Genomic DNA, 24,565 nt, shown 5'->3' with positions numbered 1-24,565 from the left:
CTACTCCCAGTGTATTTTTAGAAGCTCACAGCGACATTCCACAGGTGCTCAATGGTTTTGCTATTTCAGACCCCTAGGGGCACCCAGGTCATCTTGCAGTCACCAAAGTACTTGCCACACAGGGGCACCAGGCTCTCAGCTAAGGCACAGTACAGCCTGGTCTATGCTCCCTACCATGTTGACTTGATAAAGGGGAGAAGAGCCTCCAGAACAGACACAGCAGGAAGGAGTGCCAGACTAGTCAGGGGTAGATGATGCCTGAGTGCACTGCATAAGTGGTGACCCCTATGTCTTGGAGTCTCTTGGCCAATTCCCAATTAAAAACACATTGGCCACTTGGTTGTGGCAATGAGCAAAATCCCCAGCTGTAGTGTTTCTCACCCTGGAGGTTGTGGAAGTGAATCTTGCCAGTGTGGTGGCTTACTGATGACAGGCTCATCACCTGTGAGGGCACAGACTTTTTTGGTGGCTCCAAGAGCAAATGGGTACAAAGAAAGTGGACTAGGTGGTTGACTCGCAGGTGAGTCTCAAAGTCACCAGCTGTTTTGGAATATGGATACATCACCATTCCTGCATTGTTGATCAGAATATGGAGCTGCTTTTTCTCTGCCAGAAAGCCTTTAGCAAAAGCTCAGATGGATTTGGTATTAGATGGGTCCAGTTTCTGAATTAGCATCTGAGAGTTCTTTGTATTGGCCTGGAATTCACTGGCCAGCAGATGATGCCTTCAGTATATCTCAGTAGGCAATGCATACTTGGGCTTCTCTGCTACCAAGCTCTCTGGCCGTCTCCTTGCTGATGCCTATGTTGGCTCTGGTAATTACCACTATCTTCCTGGGAAGCTGCATGTTTGTTCTCCAAACCCCAGCAGCAAAGAACAGCTTAATGGATATAACTATTATATATAGGAAAGAAAGGAAGGAGGTGAGCTGTCCCAAGGTAACCAGCATCTTTCAATACTTTTAGTTGTTGCTGCTTTAGCAAAATCAGCTTTTACTTCAACTCTGGCTCGGTCTCCTGGTCTGGCTCCAACTCTTGGCTGCTTCTCTCTCCTCTTCCTTTAGCTTCTTCAGCAACTAGGTTCTCACTAACAGCTTGACCTGCCTCTTACAAGGATACATGTGGTTGCATTTAGGGCCCACCCGGATAATCCAGGATAATCTCCCTATCCCAACAGCCTTAATTTAATCATATTTGCAAAGAACCATTTTCCAAATAAGGTAACATTTACAGGTTCCAGGGATTAGGACCTACTATCTTTAGGGGCTATTATTCAGCCTACTACCAGGAGTAAGTCAGACACTCTGCTCTGAAGTTCTAGGATCACTGGGTTTTGAAAGGAGTGACTGGAGCTTTCTGAGGCCACATAGGCAGGAGTCAGTGCAGCCTGATGGGAGGGATATGGACTCTGTGGTCAAATAGACCTGAATTCACTTCCCAGTCCCAACATCTGAGGACCTTGGACAAATCACTCAACCTTTCTAACTCCCCATTTCTCCCTCTGTGAAATGACATAATAACTACTTCTCTCTCACAGGGTTGTTATCACTTGCACTTAGCATAGGGCTAGGCACATCGTGGTGATCAACAAACATTAGCTGTTATTATTAAATCAGGAACATGGTGACAATAATAGCATGCACTTATTCTGTGTTTACTTTCTTCTGGGTTCACAAGGGATCTTAACATACACTCCCAGGAAGATATGATATAGATGGCCTTACTGCCCCATGTCACAGATGTAGATTCAAGAGGCCAGGATTGAGGTACCTGGGTGGTTTAATCAGTTAAGCATCTGTCTTCAGCGCAGGTCACGATCTCTGGGTCCTGGGACTGAACCCTGCATTGAGCTCCCTGCTCAGCAGGGAGACTGCTCTCCCCCCTCACTCCCCCTCCCCAGCTTATGCTCTCTTTTTCTCATAAATAAATAGATAAATAGATAGATAAATAAATAAATAAATTCTTTTTATTTATTTATTTTTTTTAAAATAAATTCTTTTTAAAAAGAGGCCAGGGGCTGCCTGGATGGCTTAGTCCATTGTGTCTGTCTTCAGCTCAGGTTATGATCCCAGGGTCCTGGAATAGAGACTTGCATGAGGCTCCCTGCTCAGCAAGGAGCCTGCTTCTCCCTCTCCCTCCACCATTCCCCCTGCTTGTGGGAGAATAAATAAATAAAATCTTAAAAAAAGAGGCCAGGGTTTGTCCAGAGTCAGACAGTCAACAAATACTAGAGGAAGAGATGAAGACCATGTATGGCTGATCTTTCAACACAATGCTAGTCTCCACCACAGGAGGAGATTGCAAATCCCAGGGCATATAGAGAGCATATGTAAATGATAAACACGTCTGCAAGCAGGAAAGTCTGTGGCCAGCTGTATGGAGGGACTTGCCAACTCTTAGGGCTGCAGACTCTGGTGTGGAAAACCACGATGGTGGACATCTCTGCTCTCAGTACTTTCCCACAAAGACAAGAGACTCTGTGCACCAGTGGTGGTGACAGACTCCAGCATGAGAGCAAGGTCTATATCAAGACCCAGGATCCTGTGGACCTTCTGACTCTAGGCTGAATGGATGAAAAGGCCAGCACCATGTGACTCGGAGTTTCTCATGATTTCCCAAGAATATTGCTCATTGAGCCCAAAATCTTTTCACTTTATAGTATAATTCCACTTCTTTTTAAAAAGAAATTTAGATTTTATATTGAAGTATAACATAAAGATGGGATCTTGCACAAATTGTAACTTTATCATTTGACAGAAGTAAGGGAACTCAGGATCTGAGAGTTGGTGTTATTTCCTCAAGGTAAATCATTGCTGTTGAGTTTGAGATCAGAAAAATATATCTGCCAGTTTCATGGTTCAACAACTTTGACTTCTTTGCATGTAGTTCTGGTATGACTGGCCATGCAGACTATTGTTTTGCTTTTAAAGATTTATTTATTTATTTATTCATGAGAGACAGAGAGAGAGAGAGAGAGACAGAGACATAGACAGAGGGAGAAGCAGGCTCCCTGCAGGGAGCCCGATGTAAGACTCCATCCTAAAACCCCAGGATCATAACCTGAGCTGAAGGCAGACACTCAACCACTGAGCCACCCAGGTGCCCCCAGACTATTGATATCTGTGGCATTAAAAACAGCTTTATTGGAGCATCTGGGTGGCTCAGTGGTTGAGCGTCTGCCTTTGGCTCAAGTTGTGATCCCAGAGTCCTGGGATTTAGTCCTGCTTCTGGCTTCCCACAAGAAGCCTGCTTCTCCCTCTGCCTATGTCTCTGCCTCTCTCATGAATAAATAAATAAAATCTTAAGAGGAAAAAAACCCAGCTTTATTGAGATATAGTTGACATACAATAAATTGTACGTATCAGTATACCATTTGATAAATTTATATATTACATATATATTCACCATAATCAAGATAGTAAACATATTCATCACTCTCTCATCCTCACTCTAAGACTCACTGATGCTGTCACTAAAGATTGGTTTGCATTTTATTAAGTTTTATATAAATAGAAACATGTGGGCAGCCCGGGTGGCTCAGCGGTTTAGCGCCGCCTTCAGCCCAGGGTGTGATCCTGGAGACCCGGAATCGAGTCCCACGTCAGGCTCCCTGCATGGAGTCTGCTTCTTCCTCTGCCTGTGTCGCTGCCTTTCTCTCTCTGTGTCTCTCATGAATAAATAAATAAAATCTTTAAAAAAACATGCATTATGTACCCTTATTTGAATAACTTCCTTCACTCAGGGTTATTTTGAGATTCTTCCATGTTGTATTGTATGGATATGCTCCAATTTGTTTATTCATTCATGGATATGTGGGTTGTTTTCAGGTTTTTACAAATATTTTATTTTTTATTATTTTTAAAATATTTTATTTATTTATTCATGAGAGACACAGAGAGAGGCAGAGATACAAGAAGAGAGAGAGGCAGGCCTCCCTGGCAGAGCCCAATGCAGGACTCGATCATTTTAACTTCCTTTATTTTTTAAAAATTTTAAGGTAGGCTCCATGTCCAGCACAGAGGTCAACACAGAACTCAAACTCACAGCCCAGGGATCAAGACCCAGAGACTCAACTGACTGAGCTACCCAAGCACCTCCCTATGGTCATTTTAATTTTTTAAAAAAGATTTTATTTATTAGAGAAGGAGAGAGAGAATGAGAGGTGGAGGTGGAGCAGAGGGAGAGAGAGAGTGAGAAGCAGACTCCCTGCTGAGCAGGAAGCCTTTGGCTGGGCATGATCCCAGGACCCAGAGATCATGACCTAAGCTGAAGGCAGACTGAAGGCTGAGTCACCCAGGCACCTTGATCATTTTAATTTTAGCCATTATATTAAGTGTGTAGAGGTATATCTTTATGTTTTAAGTTTATATTCCCCTAACGCCAATGATGCTGAGCACATTTTCATGTATTTATTTGTCACTTGTATATCTTTTGCTCAAATCTTTTGCCCAATTTTTATTGGGTTATTTTCTTATTGTTGAGTTTTGTGAGTCATTTTTACATTCAGATACATGTGTTTGCAAAGACTTTTCCCACTCTGTCCTGTAAAGAATGGATTTTTTAGTTTTGATGAAATCTATCCATTTGTTCTTTTATAAATTGTGCTTTTGTTGTCAAATCTAAGAAATCTTTGCCTAACTTAATGTCACAAATTTTCCCCTGTGGTTTCTTCCAGAAATTTTATACTTTTAGGTTTTAAATGTAGGTCTATGATTCATTTTGAGTTCATTTTAAAAAATATTTTATTTATTTATTCATGAGAAACACACACAGAGAGAGGCAGAGACACAGGCAGAGAGACAAGCCGACTCCCTGCGGGGAGCCCACTGTGGGACTTGATCCCAAGACTCTGGGATCATGACCACTGAACCACCCAGGTGTCCAGATTTTGAGTTAATTCTTGAATATAGTGTAAGGTTTCGATCCAACTATGCTCTTTTGCATTTGTATATCCAATTGCCCCAGCACCATTTGTTGAAAAAGCCATCCTTGGGCACCTGGGTGGCTCAGTTAAGCATATGCCTTCTGCTCAGGTCATGGTCCCAGGTTCCTGAGATTGAGCCCCTGTTGGGCTCCCTGCTCAGCAGAGAGCCTGCTTCTCCTTCTCCCTCTGCTACTCCCCCTGCTTGTGTCCTCTCTGTCAAATAGATAAGTAAACTCTTTAAAAAATAAAAGGCCATCCTTTCCTTACTGCATTGTCTTTGCATCTTAAAAAAAAGTTATAACCCACATATATGTGTGGGTTTATATCTAACATATCTGTTTGCTCCATTTATCTACTATTTGATCTTTATACCAATACCAGTGTCAATTGGTAATTGACAGTGTCAATTACTGCAGCTTTATGATAATTCTTGGATCAGTGTTAAGCTCTCCAACTTCATTTTCCTTTTTGTAAGAGTTATTTTGGCTATTCTATATACTTTGCATTTCTATATGAATTTTAGAATCAGCTTGTCAGTTTCTATAACAATCTTGCTCAGGTTATCATTTAGATAGCATTAGATTTATAGATAAATTTGGGGAGAATTGACATTTTAACAATATTGACTCTTCCAATCCATGAACAAGGTATATCTCTTCATTTATTTAGATCTCAGTTTCTCTCAGTAATTTTGTAATTTTCAGTGTATAGATTTTCACATGCTTTGTCAAATGTATCTAAAAGTGTTTCATGTTTTTTTTATAATGTTGTAAGTGATATTGGTTTTTACATTAAATTTCCAATTGTTCATTGCTGCTATATAGGAATACAATTGGTTTTTGTATATGGATCTTGTACCCTGCAACCTTGTTAAACTCACTTATTAGATATAGTAACTTTTTAAAAGATTTTATTTTCTTTTTTAAAAAGATTTATTTACTGGACAGCCCCAGTGGCACAGCGGTTTAATGCTGCCTGCAGCCCCGGGGTGTGATCCTGGAGACCCGGGATCGAGTCCGACGTCGGGCTCCCTGCATGGAGCCTGCTTCTCTCTCTGCCTGTGTCTCTGCCTCTCTCTCTGTGTGTGTCTCTCATGAATAAATACATAAAATCTTAAAAAAAGAAAATAAAAAAGATTTATTTACTTATTTGAGAGAGAGTGTGTGTGAGTAGGTGGGGGAAAGGGAGAGAATCTCGAGCATACTCCCTGCTGAGTGCAGAGCCGAATGCTGAATTCAGGGCTTGATCTCACAACCCTGAGATAATGACCTGAGCTGAAATCAATAGTCAGATGCTTAAATTACTGAGCCACCTAGGCACCCCTTAAGACTTTATTTTTTATAAAATAAAAAGATTTTATTTTTTATAATCTATCCAATTTGGGGCTTGAACTTACAACTCCAAGATCAAGAGGCACATGCACTACCGACCAAGTCAGCCTGCTGCCCCAAATCTAGTAGCTTTTTATTAAATGCCATTGGATTTTCTACAAAGATGGTTATGTCATCTCTGACGTTGTCTTGTTTTTAACAATGAACTTTCTTTTAACCATAGATTTGTCATTTTAATGTGTTCCTCAATACTCCACCCTAAAATATGTATTGAAAAGTAAAAACAGAAGCCATTCCACAAAACCTTTTATTGAGCTTTTGCTACTATGCTCACTATAAATAAACCATTAGAACAGTGGTTCTCAACCAGGGGTGATTTTGCTCCCCAATGGACATTTGGCAATGCCTGCAAAATTTTGTTTCTTACAACTGGGAGGAGGCTACTAGGATCTAGTGGGTAGAGGCCAGGAATGATGCTAAACATCCTACAATGCACAAGATAGCCTTCCACAACAAAGAGCTATGTAGCCCTAAATGTCAATACTGTTAAGGTTCAGAAATTCTGCACTAGAAATCAGTAAATACACAGATGTGATCCTCACAATAAATGTCTTATTCAGACAACACATTGTAGACAAATGTAGCAGGGCTCATTTAAATTTCATATAAATTTTATCCTTTCCCCCAAAACTGTAAAAAAGTACCTTATATACCTTATATACCTGATTCACCATGTTAGATGCCCGCATTGTCTCTGGTTTTCTCTGCTTATCTCTTTCTCTTTATCTCCTTCTCTCCATTCTCTTTCTCTTATATTATAGTCTCTCAGAGGCCTCTCTCCTTCTCCCACAGGCTTCCTCTTTTGTTCTCTTTACCTCTTGACTAAAGGTGTTGGCTGCAGCACCTAATACAACTACAAATAGGGGCAGTGACATTGTCTTTAATCACCTGTTGCTGTCACATCCTGGGGGACCCTGACAATGCTGACACCCCATTGAGGTCACCGGTGCATCATTCCCTCCCAACTTTGAATGAAATAATTCACTGCAAACCACCTCTGAAGATGTGGCATCAGCCACCAGGGAGGCAGCAAGGGGTAGTTGAGGAACTCCCAGCATCATCTTCCCACTTAGGTCCAAGACTCCTGAACTGGAAAGGGCCCATCTGCTCAGCCGTCCCTCTTCCCATGTGGTAGGTTTTCATGGATGTTTTTTTTTCTTATACCTACAAACTTCTTTTTTTTGCAAAAAACAAAAAACAAAAAACCTTAAAGTATATATTGCATAATTAACCAGATTTTATTTAGAGGACAACCTTAATTCATATTTGTTAGTTAGAAAAACAATTTTGTTACATTTTATTTCCTACCATTGTAGCAATTACTCTAGAGATAAGAACTATATATTGGCTGCCCTGGTGTACAGGACAAACTTTATCTTTTAAAAAAACCCCTAAATTAAATAAAATGGTGAAACTCCTCAATTTCTGAGTCTAGACTGAACAAATCTAACAATGAAGAGCTTAGGTGAATCTTACCTCCCTTCAACACATCAAACCAGGGAATACAGAAGGCAAGGACATTTGCAATCAGGGCTTTGGAGACATTTACTGCAGAAGGGAACTGGAGCATAGAATCATGGAGAACATATCTCCTGGGGCCCAGCACCTTCCCCCTGGGCCTGAACATGAGATAATAATGAATCTATGTCCCTCAGTTATGAACTTTGGTCCTTGTTCTCCGTTAATTTTTCCACTCTCATAGGCACTCAGGTCTGACCTTGCACCTGGTTCTCTGCTCAGTTTTCTCTCTGCACAGGCTGCTATTAATGCGTCTGCCATTAATGCTCCACTTGTTGGGGGCATTTAATTTAGGTGTCTGTCAACTCATTATTCTATCATCAATTTACTCTGTCATGAAAACCAAACATGAGTCTTTACTTTTTCGATCAATGCCTAATATGATCTGTAAATGAAATCCAAGTCTTTTAAAAACATTAGTTTCCCCTGTTGATCTATATATATATATATTTTTTAATATCCTGAGTTTTTATTTTTTAAATTTTTATTTATTTATGATAGTCACAGAGAGAGAGAGAGAGAGAGAGAGAGAGAGAGAGAGGCAGAGACACAGGCAGAGGGAGAAGCAGGCTCCATGCACCGGGAGCCCGACGTGGGATTCGATCCCGGGTCTCCAGGATCGCGCCCTGGGCCAAAGGCAGGCACCAAACCGCTGTGCCACCCAGGGATCCTTGATCTATATATTAAATCAAGATTGTAGTTATATAGATTTTACCATCAATGCCCCTTTTTTTCTGACCTTGACTCTGGCTGTCTATTAAATCTTTATTCATTGATGATCCTTTAACCTTAAACCCAGGGCTTTGTTAAGTATTCTACCATCAATGTGTCTATGTTCTAGATCTTAAACCTAGACTTCTGTTAACTTTTCCACCAGCAATGCTCTTATGATCATTATCTAGGGTCCAGGTGCCTATTGAGATTTCCATCAATTTCCTTTGTTCTGACCTTGAACCCAGGCCTTTGAAGAAATCCTGAGAGAACAGCCTGGGCCCCTTAATCGATACCCATCTGGTTTGAATTCAAGCCAGATCTACTGGAATAATAGCTTTTCCCTATTAATACCTTATGCCTCAGTCAATAGTCTTCCACTACTGACCCTCTGAATATGTTATCTTGCATGAAAAAGGGACTTTGTGATCTTTAAAAAGGGGGGTAGCAACGCCTGGGTGGCTCAGTAGTTGAGCGTTTGCCTTCAGCTCAGGTCGTGATCCTGAGGTCCTGGGATGGAGTCCCACATTGGGCTCCCCATAGGGAGCCTGCTTCTCTCTCCTCCTGTGTCTCTGCCTCTCTCTCTGCATCTCTCATGAATAAATAAATAAAATCTTTTAAAAAATTTAAAAAGGTAATTCATAGATATGATTAAATTAAAAATCTTGAGATGGGTAGATTATTACAGATTATCAGATGTGTCCAATGTAATCACAAGGGTCCTTATAAGAAGGAAAGAGCGCGGTCAGAGTCAAAGAAGGTGTGATGGTGGAAGCAAAAGATCATAGTCAGAGAGAGATATGAGCATGCTACTTTTCTGGCTTTGAAGATGGAAGAAGGGGTTATGAGCCAAGGAAGACAGCTGGCCTCTAGAAGCTAGAAAATGCAAGGAAATGTATTCTTCCCTAGAGCCTCCCCAGGGAGTATGATTCTATTAATACCTTGATTTCAGCCCAGGGAAACTCACTTTGGACTTCTGACCTTCAGAACTGTAAAATAATAAACTTGTGTTGTTTTAAACCTGTAAGTTTTTTGGTACTCTGTTAGAGCAGCAATGGGAAACTACTAAAGGCATCTTTGAAAAATTCTGCCATTGATGCCCATCTGCCCAACACCCAAACCATGTCCTTATTAACCTTCCACCATCCATGCCCCTCTGTGTGACCTCAAATCCTAACCATTGTTAATTGTTCCACCATCAAAATCCCTTATCTATGTCCTCCAACCTGGATGTCTATTAACTTAAGGGCCTTTGTAATTAGGCCGTCACTGATGCTTCCCTCAAGTTTGAAACAGAAGTTAGCATTTCCGTTTCAAAGCCTCTCTGGAAAGACTTCATAACTAGGCCACTATTTTACCGTCAGTGCCCTTCTGGTGTGACCTAGAAATAAAATTTAAAAAATATATTTTATTTAGGGACGCCTGGGTGGCTCAGTGGTTGGGCGTCTGCCTTTGGTTCAGGCCGTGATGCCCCGCCCCTGTCCTGGAATCAAGTCCCGCATCATGCTCTCCACGGGGAGCCAGCTTCTCCCTCTGCCTATGTCTCTGCCTCTCTCTCTGTGTCTCTGAGACATAGGCAGAGACATAAGCAGGCTCCCTTGCAAGGAGCCCGATGTGGGACTCGATCTCAGACCCCAGGATCACGCCCAGGATCTAGTCTTCTGTTAAGTTTTCTTTTTTTTTTTTTAATTTTTATTTATTTATGATAGTCACAGAGAGAGAGAGAGAGAGAGAGGCAGAGACACAGGCAGAAGGAGAAGCAGGCTCCATGCACCGGGAGCCCGACGTGGGATTCGATCCCGGGTCTCCAGGATCGTGCCCCAGGCCAAAGGCAGGCGTCAAACCGCTGCGCCACCCAGGGATCCCCTGTTAAGTTTTCTAAAATCAAATGCCTCCTTAAGTTTTAGCCATAAACCTTTGCCTCTCATACTTCTTTCAGCTTTGATAATAAGGCTGCAATAGAGCCACATCAGCCCACTTTAAGAGACCGGGCAGAAAGTCGGGCCTGTGCGTGACAAGAAAGGGCGGGCCTTCTGTGTCCGAATGAGCCAATAGAAGACCAGGAGCGCCGTAAAGCGGAGCCTTGAGTGACAGACGAGTCGGGGGCTCCGCCCCATCGAAGGAACAATAGGAAGGCTGGACGGCGGTGACGTTAAGCTGTGAGAGGCAGGCGGGGTGTGCGAGTGAGAGAAGACGTTATGTCAAAAGACTTCACTTTCACCAGAGGTTTAGAAATGTGGCTTCTGCCGAGCTGTCTCCCGGGCGGTGCTTCTACCCTCGGGCCTTACCACTGCCTCCCCGCTGCCCCCCTTGGGCCCGGTTCCCACCGAACTCCCCTACCCGCCCGTCGCCACGCCTTTGCTCGGGCCCGGCCTTTGCCCATGGCCGGGAACGCCCATTCACCCGCCCGGAACAGTCGCTACATAGCCGAGCCTCACACTGCTTTCGAAGCACAAATTCCGAATACCCTGCCTCGGAAATAGCACGGGGACTTCCCGGACGCTAAAACGCAAATCTCTTCTGGCTGGAATGGGAGCCTCAGGAAGCAGTGCGAGGCCCTGGCCATTTTCCTGGCCGGCAGAGTTCCCGGCGCAGACTGAATGCCGCCATTTTTGTTACTGGTAGAGCTCGGCTTGGAGGCTGTTTCTGAGCCTGCGAAAGATAAGCTGATGCGTCATCCAGACCCACCAGGAGGGCTGGAGGAGAAAGGGAATTTTGGGCGATGTTGAGCCCATTTGTGCAAGCAGGGAGCCAAGCTCGACTTGAGAAGGAGCTTTGGGGTCCTGAGAGCAGAGCCAGGGTGAGGGGCCCGGTTGAGTGATGTGGGTCTGTGTGGTCAGTGATGGGGACATGTGGAAGGACTAATGAGGGGGTCCTTTGGACTGAATGATGTAGAGGGCAGTGATAGGGAAGGGAGTCCGTAGGACTGTGTGTGGGATATGTGATGAGTTTATGGAAGTGAGCAATGGGGTCTGCAGGGTGAATGATGGGGTTTCTAGTAAGTGAGGGAAAGGGGTTTGTGGGGGTGAATGAATGGAGTCTGGGCTGAGTGATGGAGAGTCTATCCAGTGAGCAATGGTGTCTTAGGGTGAGTGATAAGTTTTCAAGGGAGTGAGTGAAAGGGGTTTGTAAGGTGAGTGATGGAGAGTTTGTTGGGTGAATGATGGGGGGTCTGGGGGGGCAATGGGGTGGTCTTTAGGGTGAGTAATGAGAGTCTATGGGGACAGGAATGGGAGTATGTAGTGTCAATGTTGGGATTCTGTGTGGTCCATGATGGGTGGCTCTTTGAGATCAATAATACATCCATGAATAAACAAAAATCCTTGCCCTTGTGGTGGCAACATTCCAATGGAGGGGTCAGACATCCAGGCTTTAATTTGTAATTCCCTGATGACTACTTTTTCATATATGTTTTGATCTCTTAGATCCTTCTTTGTGAGGCACCTGTTCACATCTCTTGCTCATTTTTCTATTGGATGTTTGCCTTATTGATTTGTAGGGCTTGTTTTTATATATTCTGATACTACTCCTTTATCAATGATCCGTGTTTTGCAAATATTTCCTTGATTTTTGGCTTCTCTTTTCCTTGTGTCTTTGAATATTAAGGTTTTATTTATTTATTTATTTATTTATTTATTTATTTATTTATTTATTTAAAAGATTTTCTTTATGTATTCATGAGAGACACACACAGGGAGAAAGGCAGAGACACAGGCAGAGGGAGAAGCAGGCTCCATGCAGGGAGCCCGACTCGGGACTCCATCCCAGGACCTGGGAATCATGCCTGAGCCAAAGGCAGACGCTCAACCACTGAGCCACCCAGGCATCCTAATATTAAGGTTTCAAGTTAACTTTGAACTGTAAAGCACGATGTAAATTTAGTTTCGTTATTCTCAAGTTAAAAATCAGACAATGTCCTTTGTAATTTAGGATGAGAATTAGTTTTTTAGGGCATTCAGAAATAAACAGAGTTGCATCTCTGAAAACTTTGATGCCATGACATCTAGGGAGGAGTTCTCTGCTTTTTGTTTTCCCACCACCCCACCCCCTGGTCACTGGCTGTGTGATCATAGAGAAGTCACTCAACCTCTTTAGGCTTCAGTTTCCTCACTGTGAAATGAGAATAATAGCAGAGTCTATCCTTTGAGGCTTGGGATGTTAAGTGAGTTAATACCTGATTATTATTTATTCACCTTGGTTTTGTAGCACTGATCTTGGATATATTTCATGGATCTTCCATGAACTCAAGGTCAGTTCTATTCATGTAATAGCCAAGAAAATAGAATAAAGGAAATTAAATGCCAAGGAATAAGATTTTGTCAGGTAGGGTTGATATCTGGAGGGCCACAAACCATTGTGATGTCTTGGGGAACAGATATTATTAAATAATTGGGAGTGTGATCTTGTGATCTGCCTCTTCTTCATTTTGTAGCTATGTTTCCATGCTATTAACTTTATTTCCATAATACTACTAAGCTTATTTCTTATTTTTTTTTTAATTTTTATTTATTTATGATAGTCACAGAGAGAGAGAGAGGCACAGAGACACAGGCAGAGGGAGAAGCAGGCTCCATGCACCGGGAGCCCGATGTGGGATTCGATCCCGGGTCTCCAGGATCGCGCCCTGGGCCAAAGGCAGGCGCCAAACCGCTGCGCCACCCAGGGATCCCTACTAAGCTTATTTCTATGGAAATTTTCAAACATTCAGCAAAATAGAGGGACTTATATAATAAACTCCCATTATGTCCATCACCCAGTCTTATCAATCATCACCCGATGGCCACTGTTGTTTCATCTAGACCAGGGGATGGAAAACTAGGCAGTGGGCCATATCTGGCCTCGTGCTGTTTTTATACAGCCGTATGCTACAAATGGTTTTCACATTTTTTAATGTTTGGAAAAAATCAGAAGAAGAATATTTTGTGACATGAAAATGATTAAAATTCAAATTATAGTGTTACTAAATGAAGTTTTTAAACAGTAGTATTAAAATTTCTTTTTTTACAGAGAGAGAGAGCAGTGGGAGTGGAGGGGCAGAGGGAGAGAGAGAAAATCTCAAGCAGGCTTCACGCTCAGTGCAGAGCCCCATGCAGGGCTTGATCTCACCACCTGTAGATCATGACCTGAGTTGAAACCGAGAGTCAGAGGCTTAACCAACTGAGCCACCCACGTGTTCCATAAATGAAGTTTTATTAGAACACAGCCAATAAACAGAATTGGCTTACGTATTGTCTGTGGCTGCTTTCAATCTCTGAGTGGTTGCAACAGAGACTGTAGGCTTCACAAATCTGAAATATTTACTATCTGTCTCTATACAGAGAAAGTTTTCCAATTCCTAATTTAGATCACCCATTTATTTCTCCCTCCCAGATTGTTTTTTCTTTGTTACTGATAACATAAAATGCACAAATATTAAGTGTATAGTTGAATGAATCTTTACATATGTAGTCCTTATTATTTTGAAAGAAATCCCAGATGTATCATGATGCAGGTGCCTGGGTGGCTCAGTGGTTGAGCGTCTGCCTTTGGCTTAGGTTGTGATCCCTAGGGCCCGGGATTGAGGTCTACATCAGGCTCCTCTCGGGGAGCCTGCTTCTCTCTCTGCCTCTCTCTCTGCCACTCTCTCTGTGTCTCTCATGAAAAAATAAAATCTTAAAAAAAGACTTCATCATGTATTTGTAAAAGATAAGGTCTTAAATGTCAATATTATTATTTGAGGTAAAATATTTAACAATAGTAACGTCAGATCATCACTGGTTAAATTTCCTTTTTTTTTTGGTTACATTTCTTTTCTTTTTTTTTTTTATAATAGTTTCTTTTTTTTAAAAATTTTTATTTATTTATGATAGTCACACACACAGAGAGAGAGAGAGAGAGAGGCAGAGACACAGGCAGAGGGAGGAGCAGGCTCCATGCACCGGGAGCCCGATGTGGGATTCGATCCTGGGTCTCCAGGATCGCGCCCTGGGCCAAAGACAGGCGCTAAACCGCTGCGCCACCTAGGGATCCCTTTGGTTACATTTCTTAATATCAAATATCTAGTCAGGGTTCGAACTTTAATGATTATCTCAAAGATTTTTATATCTGTTCAAATTAAGATCTAGACAAGGTCCATACTTTACAGTTGGTTGTTGTATCTTTTGAGCCTCTTAATTGTCTTTGGTGTTACTTTAAATGGTCACCTGCCTTTCTATCTCTTGGAGGTTCCATAAATTATTTTCTCAGTCCTCAGCGATTGGGCATTTTGAGAATATTTTCAGAATTACGGTGTTAAAGACAAAGCTGTGATGAAAGTTCCTTCAGTTAAATCTCTGCACAATCCATGATTATTACCTTAGAATAAAGTTCTAGAAATGGAATTGCTGGTCAGATGATAAACACAAGTTAGCAATAAATTAACAAGCAACACATTCTACATTCAGCCATTGAAGAGTAGTTAACCCAGCTTGGTCTCTGAAGACTCTTCTGTACCCCACTGCACCCCCAATTGCTTTCCAAAGACAAACAGAAAATGACTGAGTCCCAGGTAAGTTGTTTGTTTCCCACTTGGTTTTCCCATAGTAAAATGAGAAAGGGCAATACATTGGCAATAAGAATTAGAGAAATCTAGACAGAATAGAAGATCAAGATGCAGGTAAAGTTGCTGTTAAGATACATAGATTATCTGGCCTTGCTTCATATAAACTGAGCTAAACATTTTACCTTTGAGCTTCCTGGCAGCCACAGTGAAAATGGCAAAAGGGATATATCAGATGGTTTGCATTCTTCATCAAGAGAAATCACTTTATCAGTCTAGCTCTTCAGCAGGTCAAGATTTCTGGGACTTTAGCTTAAGAAATTTGATTGTTGAGTTTTCCTAAAGGCCAGTGTGGTATTATCGGTAGTTGTTTCAAAGAGGCTATTTTTAGTTAAAATTTTCTGGCAGAGGCTTAGAGGGTAGGTGGTTTCCTGGTTTTCCATGGCCCCTTTGTTATCATCTCATAGTTTGTGGGATCATGCTCCAACGCAAGGCCAGTTTCCTTCTTTGCTCTTCCATTTTATGTCTTTTTATCCCCTCTTTGCAAGGGTAATTTATACATGGTGCAAAGAATGTAAATAATATTGCAAAGTAAAACTTAAAAAGTAAGGGAAATATCTCTGTAATCTAACTTCTGCCCTCTCCTCTGGCATAACTAGTATTATGTAGTTTGGGGATGCTCTTTCCAGATACATATAACCTCTGTGTATATAGATATATATGTATAAATGTGTGCTAGTGATTTTATTATTTTCATGTATTTTTCTTTACCATACACACTATATATTCTGTAACTTAAAAAGAATGTATTGCTAAAACATTTCCAGGCACCTGGGTGGCTCAGTAGGTTAAGTGTCTGCCTTTGACCTAGGTCATGATCCCAGGGTCCTGGGATCTAGCCTCACATTGGGCTCCCTGCTCAGCAGGGAGTCTGCTTCTTTTTCTCCCTCTGCCTGTTGATCCTCCTGCTCTCTCTCTCTCTCTCTCTGTGTCAAATAAATAAAAATCTTCAAAAAAATTCCAATACATATAGTTTTTACATTTTATTATGGGAAATTTCAATTTTGAACATACACAAACGTAGATTTTTGTGAACGTCTTTGTGCTTATCACCCAGTTGCAAATATTATTAACTGGTGGCCAATCTTGTTATATCTATGGTTAATCTTCACCCATTTCTGTCATCTCCTCCTCATCATTATCATCAAGCCAGTCTTTTTTTTGAAGGTTGAACTGTTATTCAGCAAGGTTCAAACAATTGTATGCTAATTTCCACATCTAGATTGCACAAAAAATGACTTGAAAATTTCCTTTTGGTATCCCTGAAGAACTGGATTCCTGTTATATAGGCTTTGTTCTTTCTTTAGACCTACAAAAATATATGTACAATTGACTTCAACAAGTGATTTATTCCCCTTTCCCATATTTAGAAATCCCTATGATCCCTCAGACAGTTCCTTCTGGAGCAAGCCTCCTCCTTTTCCCCAGCCAGCCCCAGTGGGTTCACCTAAGCCAGTCTTTTTTTTTTTAAGATTTTATTTATTCATTTATGAGAGAGAGAGAGAGAGAGAGAGAGAGAGGCAGAGACACAGGCAGAGGGAGAAGCAGGCTCCCTGCAGGGAGCCCGATGTGGGACTCGATCCCCGGATTCCAGGATCACGCCCTGGGCTGAAGGCAGGCGCTAAACCGCTGAGCCACCCGGGGATCCCCCTAAGCCAGTCTTCTATTAATATTTTGTTGAGGATTTTTACTACCATGTTCCATGAGACATATTGGTCTGTACTTTTTCTTGTATTCTTGTTTATGTTTTGGAATCACAGTTATGTTGACTTTATTTAACAAGCTGGGGATCCCTGGGTGGCGCAGCGGTTTGGCACCTGCCTTTGGCCCAGGGCGCGATCCTGGAGACCCGGGATCGAATCCCGCGTCAGGCTCCCAGTGCATGGAGCCTGCTTCTCTCTCTGCCTGTGTCTCTGCCTCTCTCTCTCTCTGTGTGTGACTATCATAAGTAAATAAAAATAAAAAAAAAATTCTAAAAAAAAAAAAAAAACAAGTTGGGGAGTATTCTCTGAAAGAGTTTGGGTAAGATTAGTATTATTTCTGTCTTGAATATTTGGAAGAGTTCTCCAGTGAAGTCATCAGGGTGTGGAGTTTTCTTTGTGAGTAGGTTTTTAAATATGAATTTGACTTACTGAAAATATTTAGTACCATTAAGATTTTCGGTTTCTTTGTATATTGCTTTTGTTAAGTTGTGATTTTCAAGTAATTTGTCCAGTTTGTCTAAGTCAGGGGTCAGCAAACTTTTTCTGCAGAAGGCCAGATAGAAATATTTTAGGCATGTAGGCCATATGGTCTCTATTGCAACTACTCAGCTCTGTTTTTGTAGGTTGAAAGCAGCTGTAGACAATATGCAAACCAATGAGCATGGCTGTAATCCAACAAAATTTGAATATAATTTTCACATGCCACAAAATATTCTCCTTTGGCTTTTTTCTTCAACCATGTAAAAGTGTAAATACCATTCTTAGCTCTCTGGGCCATATTTGGCCTGCGTGTTATACTCTGCTGTCCTAAGATCTGTATTGTCAAATTTCTTGTCATAAAATTGTTCCTAGCATCCTTTTACTATATTCTTTTAATGTTTGTAGGATACCAGCCCCTTGTTGATGGGCTCTTTTATTGTTCTGTTTTTTTCTTTGATGTCTAACAGTAATAAGAATAAGAATAATTACAGCTACTGTTTATTGAATGCTTACTTTGTGCCCGGCACCATTATAATACGTTATAATGGAATTACTTTGTGCTGGATACTATTATTATCGCTGTTTTTCAGAGAAAAAAGCAGGGGCATGGCTAGTACATAGGTTAGCCAGGACTCTAAAGCAGGAAAGTCACAAATAAAGGAACAACCTTATCAAATATTTATGTAGACCAAATTCTTGGACATGACTGTGCTAGATCAGAGAGCAAAGCCTGTTTAAAATTTAAAGGATGTTTCTCAAATTGTATTTTGATATTATATAATTAGCTTCTACATGTGGCTATAAATCATTTACAAGGAGGCCCATTTCCCAATATTTTTCTTACTACTAAATAGCATCGGTGTTTTTCATTCTTACTATTTTTATGGTTGAACATTGTATCTTATTTTCATTTGCTTTTCATTAATGATTAAATGAAATTTGGCATTTTCCCCACATATTTGCCATTTAAAAATTTCTCTGTCAATCTCCCTTTTTGTCAGTCTTTTGCTTATTGCTTTCTATGAGCTTTTTTATATGAGTGATATGAATTTTGAAGTGCACATTACAAACTTTTCTTTTTTGGCTATTTGTCACTCAGTCTTGTTGGCTGTGTCCTCTCACTAGAATATGAGATGCTTGAGGGGAGATATTTTTGCCAGATTTCTTTTTTGCTGTATCCCTAGTTCCTAGAATAATGCCTGATATTCAGTGGGGTCTCAATAACTGCTTGCTGAATAGATGAATTTTTTTTCACCTAACAGTGTATTTTAGAGATTGTTACATATCATTCCTTGTTGCTTTTTATGGTTGTTAATGGTATTCCCTTATGGGGATTGAAGCATAATTTATCCAATCCCCCATAAGGTTGCCTTCATTATTTTGCAATTATAAACAGTACTGTAGTGAAATGACTTCACATATGCTGTTTTGCTCACATATATGAGTATATGTGTTGAATAATTTCTAGAAATGGATTGCTGATCAGATAGTATATACATTTAAATTTGATGGATATTGTCAAATAAATTGCCTTCAAAATATATTGTACCAGTGTATACCCATAATTTGAGTGTGTTCCTTTTTTGATATCTTTACCAACTTCATGACTTCTTAAACTCTAATCTTTGATAATATGTAAGAAAAATATGATGTTTGTTTGTTTTCATTTACATCTCTCTTCACATGAATGAAGTTGAACATCATTTTTCATGTTTAAAAGCCATTTGCATTTCCTTCTCTGTGAATTGATGGTCATGTCCTCTGCTTATTTTTGATTTATTTATTTTTTAAAGATTTTATTTATTTATTCATGAGAGACACAGAGAGAAAGAGAGGCAGAGACACAGGCAGAGGGAGAAGCAGGCTCCATGCAGGGAGCCCGATGTGGGAATCCATCCTGGGTCTCCAGGATCATGCCCTGGGCTGAAGGCAGGCACTAAACCGCTGAGCCACCCGGGTTGCTCCTCTGATTATTTTTTAAAAGGTTAAGTTGTTGGTCTTTTTCTTCTTGCTTTTTAGGAGTTCTATAAATTGAAGAAATTAGCTTTTTGTCCATTTTATGTGTTGTGCACATATATACTCCCCAGTTAGTTGCTTGCCCTTTGAGTTTGTTTATATTTTGCTATGCAATACATAAAGTAATCAAATTTACCGGTATTTTCCTTTGTAGCATCTGGATTTGTACCATGCCTAGTGAGAAGAGTTTTCTCCACTTTGAAATTATTTTTAAAAACTCTCTTGTCTTTGTTTTATGACTTCTTTTTTTTGTTTAAAATTTTGTTATATCTCAAATTTATTTTTTTGGATAGTGTGAAATAAGGAGTCCAACTTTACTTTTTTTTCTGATAGCTACCCAGTTTTGAATAATCTGTCTTTTCTGGACTTATTTAGTTATAAATTTTATTTTTAAGTAATCTCTATACCCAGCTTGGGGCTCAGATTCACAAACCCGAGATCAAGTCACATGCTCCAGGGATACCTGGGTGGCTCAGTGGTTGAGTGTTTGCCTTTGGTTCAGGTCGTGATCTCGGGATCCTGGGATCAAGTCCCACATTGGCCTCCCTTTGGGGAGCCTGCTTCTCCCTCTGCCTGTGTCTCGGCCTCTCTCTCTGTGTCTCTCATGAATAAATAAATAAACTCTTTAAAAAAAGAGTCACATGCTCCATTGACTGACCAGCCAGGCACCTCAACACTTATTTAAAATACTGCTTTAGGGATGCCTGGGTGGCTCAGTGCTTGAGCGTCTGCCTTTGGCTCAGGGCATGATCCTGGAGTCTCAGGATCGAGTCCCACACTGAGCTTCTTGCATGGAGCCTGCTTCTTCCTCTGCCTGCATCTCTGTCTTTCTGTGTCTCTCACATTTTCATTTTTAAAATGAAATCTTTTAAAAAATACCTCTTTATTATATATTAAATTTCTCATTTATTTACATCTAGTTTTAGACTGTTCATTCTGTTCCACTAGCTATTCTTGCTAATGGCAGAATTTTACAGTTTTTCTCATTAATAGCTACACAAAATGCTAATTAGGTATCCTACATGTATTAGTGTGATAAAAATGATCAGAATGAGCAGATTGTATAGGAATGTGCTGTTATAGGAACTAGTGACATATGAGGATGTGGCTGTAGACTTCACCCAGGAAGAGTGGCAGCACCTGGACCCTGCTCAGAAGACCCTACATAGAGATGTGATGCTGGAGATCTACAGCCACCTGGTCTCTGTGGGTAAGGACAAATTCTCCATGTAGCAATGAAGCAAATCCTCCTCATCCTTCTGAGCTTTCAAGGCCATGACCTTTATGATTTTCCATTAATAGGGTCCTTTCTTTTATAGTTTATATTTTATGTTTATATTTTTGGTATATCTGGAATTTATTTTTGTGAGTTAAGGATCCATCTTTCCTGGGAGGCCCCTGAGACTGCTTCTTTTCTTCATGAATTTCTGAGCTGCCAAGGCCAAGACCATTATAATTTTCCCTTAACAGGGTGTTCTGGTATAAAACCAGGTATAATCTTCAAGTTGGAACATGAAGAGGACCCATGGATCAAAAAGAGTGAGTTGTCAAGGTGGATTCACTCAGGTAATTGAGAATTGGGTAGATGGCTGAGAGGGTATTTTCTTTATCTCTGACATCTTTGGCCTCCTTTCTTCCTTAAAATTCATTAGGCCTTCTTTATAACATCCATCCTACATCAGCACTTTCCTAGCATTTCTATTTGTTGTTTCCTTTTTTGGTTTCTATTTGATTTTATCTTTTCTTTTTTCAGACAGGGAGGAAAGCTTTGACTCTTCCCAGCAGGTCATTTCTGAAGAACTTTTGTTTCAAAAGGAGATAATGGAAACATCCCCAAAGGATAATTCATTGTACTCTCTCTTAAAAGTCTGGCATATTGATGGTCAGATAGATAGATATCAAGGAAACCAAGACAGAGTTTTGAAGCAGATCACAGTCATTAGCCGTGAAACAGTGGCCAGGGAGAAAGGCCCCAAGTGTAATACGTTTGGAAAAATTTTTGGTGGCTGCATAGACCTTGATCCTTCATGTAAAAAACTCCATGATTTTGATTCATGTGAAAAGAGCTTGGAATCTAATTTAGACTCGCTGACATGCAGTAGGAGCTATGCAAGAAAGAACCCCATTGAGATATTTGGATGTGGGACATCACCTAGCTATAGTGATTCCTGTTCTGTGCCTGAGAAAATTTACACGGGCATGAAACCCTGTGGACATAGTCAATGTGAAAAAGTCGTCAATCATAAACAAGTCCATATTCAGTATAAGAAAGGTCAAGCAGGTAAGAAACCCAATGTTTGTAGTGAGTGTGGGAAAGGCTTTATTAAGAAGTCACAGCTTATTATACATCAAAGAATTCATACTGGAGAGAAACCCTATGTGTGTGGAGATTGTGGAAAAGCCTTCAGCGAGAAATCACACCTCATTGTGCATCAGAGGATTCATACTGGGGAGAAACCTTATGAATGTACTGAGTGTGGGAGGACTTTCTCCCAGAAGTCACCCTTCATCGTTCATCAGAGAGTCCACACTGGAGAGAAACCCTATGAATGTTTTGAGTGTCAAAAAGCCTTCTCTCAGAAGTCACACCTCATTATACATCAGCGAGTTCATGCTAGAGAGAAGCCCTTTGAATGCAGTGAATGTGGAAAAGCCTTCTGTGAGAAGTCTCACCTTTTTATACACCAGATAACTCATACTGGGGAGAGACCCTATGAATGTACCGAATGTGGGAAAACCTTCCCTCGGAAAACACAACTCATCATCCATCGAAGAACACATACTGGAGAGAAACCCTATAAGTGTAGTGAATGTGGAAAAACCTTTTGCCAGCAGTCTCACCTCATAGGGCATCAAAGAATCCATACAGGAGAGAAACCTTATGTATGTACTGACTGTGGAAAAGCCTTTTCCCAAAAGTCACACCTTACTGGACATCAAAGGCTTCATACAGGAGAGAAACCTTATATATGTACAGAATGTGGAAAAGCCTTCTCTCAGAAATCACCTCTTGTTATACACCAGAGAATTCATACAGGGGAAAAACCCTATGAGTGTAGGGACTGTGGCAAAACCTTCTCCCAGAAATCGCCCCTCATTATTCATCAGAGAATTCATACAGGGGAGAAACCCTATGAGTGTATGGAATGTGGAAGGGCCTTTTCCCTGAAATCACACCTCATTATACATCAGAGAGCTCATGCTGGAGAGAAACCATATGAATGTAGTGAGTGTGGAAAGGTCTTCTGGGAGAAGTCTCCACTAGTTGTACATCAAAGAGCTCATACAAGGGAGAAACCCTCTGAATCTGCTGAATACGGGATGGCCTTTTCTCGGAAATCACAGATGATCACATATGAGAGAACACACATGAGGGAGAAACCCTCCAAATGCAGTGAATGTGGGAAGGTATTCTGCCAGCATATACACCTCACTAGACAACAGAATCCACATAGGAGAGAAACCTCCTCTATGTACTGATTGTGAGAAGGGCCTTCCCAAAAGGCAGATCTCACTGTGCATGAAAAATCTCACACTGAACAGAAATCCTACGGATATGTTGGTCATGAAAAAAATGCGGCACCTCCTTAACTGTAGAACAGACAGATCTGTTCCTAAGTGTTTTTTTTTTTTTAGAGATTTTGTTTATTTATTTATTTGAGCAGGGGTGAGGAGCAGAAGGAGAGGGACAAGCTGTCTCTGTGCTGAGCTTGGAGCCTGATGAGGAACTAGATGTCAGGTGTCTGAGATCATGACCTGAGCCGAAATCAAGAGTCGGATGCTTAACTGACTATGCCACCCAGGTACCCCATTCCTGAATATTTCTGATTACCCCTCCACAGAATGATCTGATCTGGCTCTCAGAATATTTTAAACACTCTAAATATGGAATGCATTTGCTCACCCTCAAAGTATCCCATCTCCTCTCACAGAATAAAATGTATCTGGAAGAATTAGCACTGTTTTGGTGTTATTTGGTCCTTGAAGGTCCTTTGTAGAACTCTCCTTGAATTTACTTGGGTATGGTACATTATTTGAAGGCAATCTCATTGTCATCTTTCTGTATTTCTTTCATCATATTTTCCCTCTCTAGATTACATATGTATTTATGTTGATATATCTGTCAATATATAGATATAGATATATGAATCCCTGTAATTTTCATAAAAGTCATCCATTTTCTCAAAATTCTTAATATATTTGTGATATTTTAAGCATAGTTATTTCATATGATTCATTTAATTTTCTCTACATATGTAGTTATTTCTCCACTATCATTTTTCATAGAGGCTATTTGTGACTTCTTTTTCTTCAATTAGGTAAACTAATACTAATGTTTTATTTATTTTATGCCCTCCCACCCAAAGACCAGTTCTTGCACTAATATATTTTTTTAATTTTCTGATCGATTCATTTGTACTTTTGTTTCATTAATGTCCTTCTATTTTCTTTCCTCTTTTTCTATCTTCTTTTTTTAAAATTATTTATTTATTTATGATAGGCACACAGAGAGAGAGAGAGAGAGAGGCAGAGACACAGGCAGAGGGAGAAGCAGGCTCCATGCACCGGGAGCCCGACATGGGACTTGATCCCAAGTCTCCAGGATCGCGCCCTGGGCCAAAGGCAGGCGCCAAACCGCTGCGCCACCCAGGGATCCCTCTTTTTCTATCTTCTTTAGTAAAATGTGTGAGTCAATTAATCTCATTCTTTCTGGTTTGTTTATACATGTATTTTGGGCTGGTATTAATCTGAGGACTACTTTAGCCATTTTTGGTTCAATCTTAGAGTATTCTGTGTTTTGGTAGGTTAAGTCCTACTGTTTAACCCAATTTTGTTTGTGGATAAAACAGATCTATTTAGTTGTAGGCCTCCTAGCATATTGCCTGTTGTGCATCCTGTTTCCATTGCTTTTATGTCTTAATCTTTCATCATGTGTTCTACTTTCTTTTCTACTGTCTTGAATGTGTTATTTGTGTTCCAGAGCATAGCAAAGAGAGGGACACTTTACATATATCCTCTGTTGATAAATGCTTAAACGCTGTGGAGGAAGGTAAAGCAAAATAGGAGAACAAGGAGTGGCTTGTGGGTTCTGGGTGGGCAGGGATGGCCTCAATATACCATTTGAGCACAGATCTAAAGGAAGTGAGGGAATGTATGTTTGAAAGACAGCATGCCAAACAGAGGGAACAGGAAGTATAAAGGCCCTGAGGCAGAGGCATACCTGCCATCATGCAGCCTGAAATTA

The 24,565-nt window shown here is 40.7% G+C and overlaps 1 protein-coding gene and 2 pseudogenes across 3 annotated transcripts; 1 reads left to right on the top strand and 2 right to left on the bottom strand.

The window, feature by feature from the left end:
• On the bottom strand, positions 1-950 carry LOC102157208 (annotated as a pseudogene).
• Positions 951-10,772: 9,822 nt separating this feature from the next.
• On the top strand, positions 10,773-23,276 carry ZNF630 (zinc finger protein 630). Of its 3 annotated transcripts, XM_038587336.1 has the most exons (5): positions 10,773-11,344; positions 14,967-15,070; positions 20,404-20,530; positions 20,791-20,886; positions 21,074-23,276. In XM_038587336.1, exons 2-5 carry the CDS (start codon positions 15,056-15,058, stop codon positions 22,798-22,800), a joined length of 1,965 nt encoding a protein of 654 aa, XP_038443264.1. In that variant the 5' UTR covers positions 10,773-11,344; positions 14,967-15,055; the 3' UTR covers positions 22,801-23,276. The 3 variants fall into 3 exon arrangements, with proteins under 3 accessions (XP_038443264.1, XP_038443263.1, XP_038443262.1); XM_038587335.1 differs by lacking the exon at positions 14,967-15,070 and having other exon boundaries at positions 20,791-20,859; XM_038587334.1 differs by lacking the exon at positions 14,967-15,070 and having other exon boundaries at positions 10,774-11,344.
• Positions 16,503-16,616, bottom strand: LOC119868649 (annotated as a pseudogene).
• Positions 23,277-24,565: the final 1,289 nt, after the last annotated feature.

Source organism: Canis lupus, chromosome X, assembly GCF_011100685.1.
Source record: "Canis lupus familiaris isolate Mischka breed German Shepherd chromosome X, alternate assembly UU_Cfam_GSD_1.0, whole genome shotgun sequence".
NCBI classification, from domain to species: domain Eukaryota; kingdom Metazoa; phylum Chordata; class Mammalia; order Carnivora; family Canidae; genus Canis; species Canis lupus.
Note: the sequence above shows the minus strand (reverse complement) of the source record. Positions and strands in the feature narration are given on the sequence as shown.

What these genes read in the sequence shown, in the direction of transcription:
- ZNF630 (XM_038587334.1), top strand. Translation starts at nt 11,267, where the DNA reads ATGTTGAGCCCATTTGTGCAAGCAGGGAGCCAAGCTCGACTTGAGAAG. An exon ending in GTCCTGAGAGCAGAGCCAGG is followed by an intron (nt 11,345 to 20,403) that starts GTGAGGGGCCCG and finishes GTGCTGTTATAG; the next exon opens with GAACTAGTGACATATGAGGA. An exon ending in GTCAAGGTGGATTCACTCAG is followed by an intron (nt 20,887 to 21,073) that starts GTAATTGAGAAT and finishes TTCTTTTTTCAG; the next exon opens with ACAGGGAGGAAAGCTTTGAC.